Genomic DNA, 8,107 nt, shown 5'->3' with positions numbered 1-8,107 from the left:
TTTGACATGACCTTGAAAGAACTGTACTTTAGTAGCTAGCTATAAAAACGTTAAAGAGTCAAAAAAACTTCACATTAGTACTCTATAATACGACTAACACTAAAATACAGATGTCATCGTCTATTTTAACTACTTTTGCACTAGATACTTAGCATCAGGCTAGCATGGAATGCTTGTTTTACCACGCATCCCAGAATTGCTACTGGGAGTGGGGGTGGATGATTTTGATATCAATTGGTATGATTCGGGTAGAATTCTACCCAAAAACTAGCTATTGAAAAACAAATACAGGATTGAAGTCTCTCACCTTGTAATGTAGAATCACAAGTGGACGCTGTAGAATGATCCACTTGTGGAAGCTTATTAACAGCTTGGTGAGGGTTTCCGGGTTTTTGATTGTGTTTACTTAGAGTAATTGGATTTAGTCGGGTTATAATTTTGGTCCGCTTAAAAGTTTCGGTGGTGTTTTTCTTTTATATTTTGAGTTCAGGTGGGTCTGTATCGGAATCACCATCATGCACCAGGGTATGTGTATTAGAGGGGTATTTACTGATTACTCACCATTAAATTGGCATAATGAATCGAACTCACAACTATTTGACTCGAAGTGATCTGTTGGTGCTAATTGAGCTAGTAAATATCAGTTATTTGGCTACTGTTATTGATATTATGGAAGCGCTTGCATGGGGTTCTTATTTTCAGAAAAGTGCTTACTTTAGAGAACTTGAAAAATTGGAGTAGATTTATGATTGCAGAAGTTCATGAGACGTAGACAAAAGCCAAATTAGGAGTGTTGGGTAAAAATCAGTTTTGAGATGAATTAAAGGCTGTTTTCTTCTAATGTGTTAAAATGGTACTAGTTTTGCTTTCATTGCACTTGTTTTTTGTCAATATAATTATTTTTTAAAAAATAATAAAATATATTTAAATTACATGTTTCATTTTAATTATTTATATCCTTTATATTATTATGACATTAGATACTAATAAAAAAATTCTATTTAATTAAAATAATCTTCCAACTAACTAATAAAAATTCGATATAGTCAATTGAGTTTGCATCATTATCCTTAGGAGTGACAGGGTCCTGAATTCAAATTCATGTTATCCCAAATCCCATCACCATAATATAATAAAAAAAAAAAAAAGAAAACTAAAAAAGAAAAAAACCAAGATAAATACTCCCAAACACTCCAAATATAACACCTGTCTGGTATTTTGTTTTAACAGAGATGCGATTTCTGACTTACCCCTAGCGTAAATTTTTAGAGCGATCAACCTTAAAATACAAATAGTGCAGATTATCAAACATCTAGAAGAATAGATTGATTGCTAAGGCATGCCTTTGACTCCAGGGTCTTAGAATCTTCCCCCACTGCAGAAACAAGAGCCCAAGAATACAAAAAGAAAAATAAAAATGAAGGCAGAAACCATCCCCATGAAAGAGTAATATAATAACACCATGCACAATAACCTATTCGTGCTGGTGCCCATTTCTTCCTCTTAGGTACCGAAACCACTCCCAGATGACCACATCGTAGTCTCCTTTTTGATGGCTTTACGCTCACGTAAACGCAGTCCCAAGACGCGAGACTGTCCTATATACAGAAACTTCTACTCGGTCTCAACTGATCACATACCTCTCTTTTGTTCTGTATTCTTCCGTAGAGTACATAACCCGTCTATCGGCCAAGTAATGAAGGCAATCATCGACGCCGTAGTCTCACACGACGACACCAACATCATGCTTGCTGCGATCCTATCGTTGATTCTTGTGCTCGTCTTCATCACATTGTTGCATTGCTACGCCAAATGGTTCCTATCCCATGACCGTCTGGCAGATGATGGGAGATCATCGACGTCAGTGTTAGTAGTTTCGACGGCCTTAGGTGCTCGTCGCTTGCATAATCTCCTTGGCTTGTTAACTCTTGATAATAGTACTAACGATATCGATTTCTCTCCTTCGGTTATGGGGTTGGAATCTTGCGTCATCTCTTCGATTCCTCAGTTTGTTTTCAAGGGAGATAAAGAAAAGGAGGTTCAAGCACCGGAATGTGTTATCTGTTTGAGTTTCTTTGAGAATGGGCAGAAGGGCAGGAAACTGGCGTTGTGTCGTCATGCCTTTCACGTCGAGTGCATCGATATGTGGCTGCACTCGCACACGACGTGCCCAATATGTCGTGCTCCTGCTGTGCATGTGTCTGCTGGCGGAACGGGTTCGTCGTTGGGAAACGGTGAAACCGATCTGAATGAGGAGAATTACGGAGATTATATCGGTACGAGGAGGACGAGTAACGAGCTCCCTAGCAGGCTTGAGATTGTGGTTGAGGTTCCAAACACGGGCAATGGATCAGATGATGGATGTGAGAGAAAGATCCAACGATCCTCCAATGCTGTTGAGTGAGTTTTGACACTTGGGAGAGAATATACTCTTATTTCTATGTACAAATCGTTCTTTTCCCTTTTTTCTCTTTGGTTTTTGAATGGGGCGGAGGCAATAAAATTTTGTCAAATTTAATTTCAAATATAAATAGTTAATTTATTTGATATTTTAATATCACCAAATCGAGTACCATTAAGTGCCGAATTGAGGTGCCCGGACCAACACCACAAGAAAATCGAGTATCCCCAATACAATATTTATCATTGCTTAAAAGCCACAGTGGATATAAAGAAAAAGGGTGAATAACAATTTACCCCCCTATGATATTAAAAATGAGCATATTATCCCCTTAGGAAAGAAATATAACAATTTATTCTTTTATACTTTTTAAAATGAAGCAATTTACTTTCCTATATAGAAAGGTAAATTGGTTCATTTTAAAAATCATAGGGGGTAAATTATTGTATTTTAAAAAATACAATGAAGTAAATCGTTATTTATTTTTTCATAAACAAGTAATTTGCTCATTTACAATATCACAAGGGTTGCTCGCATGTTTTTCTAAAGTAAAACCACATGTCTCCTTCAACTGTTGCTATAATCTTTTATCCACCTATACCTAATCTAAAGCCAAGGTGGATACTTTATTTATTTTCTTTTTCTTTGTCATCTCTCGTTTCCTAATCTCTATATATCTTTTTTTACCCAACTCATTTTCTTTCCTCTCTTTCCATACAATATTCTTGCAAAGAGTTAACATAGAAGAACAGATGCTGATTTCAAACGTGTAACAAGTGGATCAGACGCGGAGTCCAAATGCTAAAAGGGAAAAATGCAAGCAACCACCTTGTGACATTGCAAATGAGCAAATTACCCTTTTATGAAAAAATAAATAGCGATATATCTTCCTATATTTTTTAAAATACAACAATTTACCTTTCTATGTTTTTTAAAAAGAAGCAACATACCTCCCTGCATAAGGAGGTAAATTGCTTTATTTTTAAAATATAGAAGGATAAATTACTATATTCTTTTTATATAATAGTAATATACTTATTTAAATAATATGACTGGAAGATAAATTACTATTCACCCTTAGTAAAAATCTAATGATTCTGCTCTCTCCATGTCTGTGAGGTTTTTTGTTGTCAAAGTTGGACAATAGCAGATAAAGATACAATGGAGAAGGCCTGAATATCTTTGGACACCCAAGTAAAATGACCCAAGGCTTCAATGGCCACTACAGTACAAGACCGACTTCTACACAATGTCTGCCACTATTTTGTGTATATTTAAGGTAAATCACACAATCAATAGTATAGTCATGGTAAAAAACTGTTTTTGTTTGTCTGCCACTAATATAGAAATATTCTGGAAAAATTTAGAGTAATTCGAATTTAGGCTTATGTTATTGAAAAGTCACTTCCATCGGAATTATGAAATAAATCCTTGTTTAAAAAACATTTGACGTTCGAGATTAAGGCATAAGAACAATCGTAAGGTCTACAGCGTCATATCTGCTTTTGTCATTCATGAGCGGTATGACAGGTTGGAAGTTGATGGTTCAATAAATGCCCCACATAAATCTTTTTATGCGGCATCGAATCGGCATATCGCGACGGAAGCATTTTTTTTTAAGCCTAGATGACTAGAGGTCGTTTATACACAAACACTGGGCTAAGATGCAATCCCATGTGGAGAAGCTCTAAAACTCCAATGTTGATCTTTAAAGGAGATGTACATTGACGTGGTCCTTCGGTCCCTTAATCCCTTATTCAACCTATTTATCACAAAATTTAAATGGGTTTGAGAAGACCATTTCATGAGTTGATAAAATAGTTGAACCAATACGAGGCATTGATTGAAGAATCTGCACATCGATATTGAATTGAGAGGTTTCAACCTCAAAAGCGAAAGGCAAGGGAGCCAGACGACGAATGAGAGAGAAGGGTGAAGCAAAGTCAGCCGCTGCAAGCGCCTTGAGTGCTCCTGTCGCCTTAGTGGGTGAAGAAAAATGGAATAACGGTTCAACAGTCAAAATTTACTTATGATGTTTTCATGAAATTGCCAAAGGGCATTAGAAGAGGAGTGTTGTGAACTCCTCTTCACCCAACTATAGCATTTTTTGAGCAAACATGATTACTGTTCTTATTCCTAAGTGTTGGACACTTGCTTTAGAAACACATTTCTGTAAATAGTTTGCAAAAATGAAAAGGAATAGAATGTTAAATCAAGTAGCCTTAAAGCTCATGGCTAGGCCATTACTGCAAAAGCAATAAGACTAAATAACTTAGCTAATAGTATTCATGTTAAAATAATATACGATAATGTAACCAAGCGTGATCAAGTCGTTAGTCAATTGTTGGACAAATTGGACAACGAGCTTGATCAATAAAAGATTCTATACTGCATAATTGGATTATGCATGCTCAAAATAAATAACGGATGGTCAAGAATATAACATACAGAGAATGACATGCATGAGCTAGGCCACATCCCTCTAGTTAGGATGAGTAGGTTGGTCGATTCAAAGAGTTGAGCTAAAGATGCTTTGAGTTTACTAACTTGTGAATCCTTTCTGATAAGGAAAAAAGCTATAAAAGCACTTTGTGGGATAAAGAATGCTTGCTAAAAACGATCTATTTGATTGGATCTAAAATAGACATCTGTAAGTTATTAAATACGCAAATACTAGTAGAGGGTTCACAGCCTAAGAACTTCTGAAAAGTTCGAAAAAATTAGACTTGAGGTGGAGAACCAAACTGGTTATGGAGACAAACCCCTCAATGGGATCGAGGTGGTACGTATTTAGTGAGAGTTCTTGAAATGTCTGATAATGAGAATGAAATTCTCATTCAATGAAATTTCTCCGGAAGAGACGATGTTGAACTGTCTTTGATAAGGAAGACACCTAAGAAAAAGATCAAAAACAGTTAAAAAATACCCCCACACGCACAAAGAGCGTGTGTTATGCACCTTCCGTTAATTACTAATGGAAAGGGGTGTTTGTTGTTGAGTTTTACAAAACACAGGGGGCCTAGCCTATTTTTAAAATAGAAAAGGATTTTTAGCCGACTTTTTAAACCACAGGGGAGTTTTATGCATTTTGTTTTATTTTATTGTTATTTTAAATAACTATATCGAACGCTCGGGAACTCCAAGGGTACACCCTTAGAATCATGGTTTTATTGCGTTTTCATTTTAATTTATGTAAATTTATTATTACCACTTTCGCTTGCGAGTTCTCAGGCCAATCCACTCGCATTTCGTGGTACTTTCACTAATTGGCCTTCTAGTCACTTACACTAATATTAAGTTCCAGATGTATTTGGGGAATGTTTACGAGAGCTTTGCAAAAGTAATTTTTTAGTTTCAAGTTTTGGAAAAAAAAAAATACTTTTGAAGGTATTTGATATATCAACTTCTACTTTTGAATTGTTTAAAATAGTATATTTAAACCAAAAGCTCTAAGCACATTCGGGTGCTTCTAGCTGCTTTTGTTTTTTCTTTTTATTCGTAAATAATTTTTACTTATTTTTGGACTACTTTACTCTAATTATAATAATTATAAAAAGTGTTTACAAGATATTTTGAAAAAGTTCATTTCAACTTTTGTAAAAAAAATAAAAAAAATCTCTTTTGATGTGTTTGGGATGCATATTTTTACTTCTAGAGTTGTTAAAAAGAATATTTTTAAGTCAAAAGCTTGAAGTACCCCCATCAAGTTTGAGGAACCAAATCAATCACAAAATAAGTATATATCACTTGCTGTATATATATTGTACTTACCATATCATTAATTAAAGTTCAACAGAAATGGATCCGAATTAGAATTTTTCAGAAAATACAAAAAACTTACTTATGTTAAACAAAAAAATAAATAACCATAAAGGATCCCATGAAATCATAAAACTCTGAAAAACTCACTGAATCGACCGAATTGCTCTTGTTAAGCTTTATGATCTTGCCCAATTTTTTTAGTAAATTATATTTATTGAAAAATACTAAGATTAATTTTGAAAAGTATATTAAAAAATTTAAAATTTAAATTGAAAACCAAATTAAATCACCATAAAAGATTAATATACTAAAATTCACTTTTCAAATTTAAATGCTACATGTACAAGAGACAAAATAATAAAAAAAAAATATAATAATTATATACGATTAACAAATTTATAATAATTTAGATTATTATTTAGTTAAATATATTTTAATAATTATATTTATTAAAAGAATATATTAACTAAATATCAAACTAGAAAAAGAATATATTAAATTTTTATATATTTCAAGTTAATACGAAAATCCTTATAGTAAAATTTCACTTTCCAAAAATTAAATATCTATACTAATATAAATGATAAACAACTATAATAATTATATATAAATGAACTAACTTACATATATTTTAATGAATTATATTAATTAAATATCAAAATATTAAAAAGATATATGAAGTTTTAGTAAAAATTCCAAATTAGATTTAAAATCATAATACAAAAAATAATATACTAAATTTTTCTTTTCAAATTTTAATATTCCATGTGGATCTAAATGATTATCATTTAGTTTAAATATTTTTAATAAATCATATTGTTTACTATAATAATATTAAATTATCATTTTATGTATTTAATTTAAAAATAATATATTTTTTAGTTCTTATCCACTTCTCCTTCGCCGCCAATCACCACAGCTGGCCATCACACAAGAACCATGGCGTCTGTTGCCTAGCTTGGGTGACAGCCGTCGCCCCCTTCTGAGTTGGGCAATATCGCCATTGCCCTTGCGATTATATATATATTTGTATATATTATATTAAATTTGTATGATTTACACAATTGTATATATATTTTAAATATTTTATTTTTAACTATTAAAAATCAATAAGTACCAAAAAAAGAAATATAACAAAATTACTAAATAATTTAACCCCGTTGACTAACGGAAAGATTCAATATGCATTATTTCAAAAAATGCAAGAAGTGTTTTATCTATATTTTTTAACTAGGAGTATCAATGAGTAGGGTAAGATTCTACCCAAATCCATAATATAATTGAGAGACTCAGGTCCAGACCTAATGAATTTGCTTAGACCCAAAACATTAAAAAAATATAGATTGGTCGCACTGAATTTAAAATATATATATATATAAATAATTAAAATTTTAAAAAATAAATACTAAATATCTTAATATAAGTATTTATAATAAAAAAAAAATCTTATAGTTGATACATACCTAATTATTAATATTTTATAACAAATAAATTAGCATTAATTTTTTTTTTATTATTTTTGGTTAATTCGGTACAAAAATCCAATTGAACCGAAATAAGTTTGATTTTAATCCAACCGAATCAAATATTTTGGTTCGGTATTCAGTCCGCAATTTCGGCATACCAAAATTTCAGTCAACCGAACTTTCGGTGCATTCGATTAACCGAATTGAATACCCCTGCGATCTACATTCAAATAAAAAAATCTAAAAAATTCGAGACATCATGATATTATTTCTCGTTTAATTCTTTAATTATGTACATTTTTTAAATAATAAATAAATAATGAATTATATAACTATATTATCATGTTGGATATATTTTTCAATATCTTCATAGGGAATATTGTTTGTTTGAAAACCTGAACTAGTAAAATTAAATTTTTAATTGTTATAATATTAAATTCGATTCTATCATTAAATGATATATAATAATATATAAATA

General features: G+C 31.8%; 1 protein-coding gene across 1 annotated transcript; it reads left to right on the top strand.

The window, feature by feature from the left end:
* On the top strand, positions 1,495–2,490 carry LOC105163952 (RING-H2 finger protein ATL63). Its single transcript, XM_011082488.2, has one exon. The coding sequence runs from the start codon at positions 1,553–1,555 to the stop codon at positions 2,402–2,404; it is 852 nt and encodes a 283-aa protein (XP_011080790.1). The 5' UTR covers positions 1,495–1,552; the 3' UTR covers positions 2,405–2,490.

The sequence above is a fragment of the Sesamum indicum genome, linkage group LG6 (genome assembly GCF_000512975.1).
Source record: "Sesamum indicum cultivar Zhongzhi No. 13 linkage group LG6, S_indicum_v1.0, whole genome shotgun sequence".
NCBI lineage: Eukaryota > Viridiplantae > Streptophyta > Magnoliopsida > Lamiales > Pedaliaceae > Sesamum > Sesamum indicum.
This window is presented reverse-complemented; position numbering and strand designations above follow the sequence as displayed.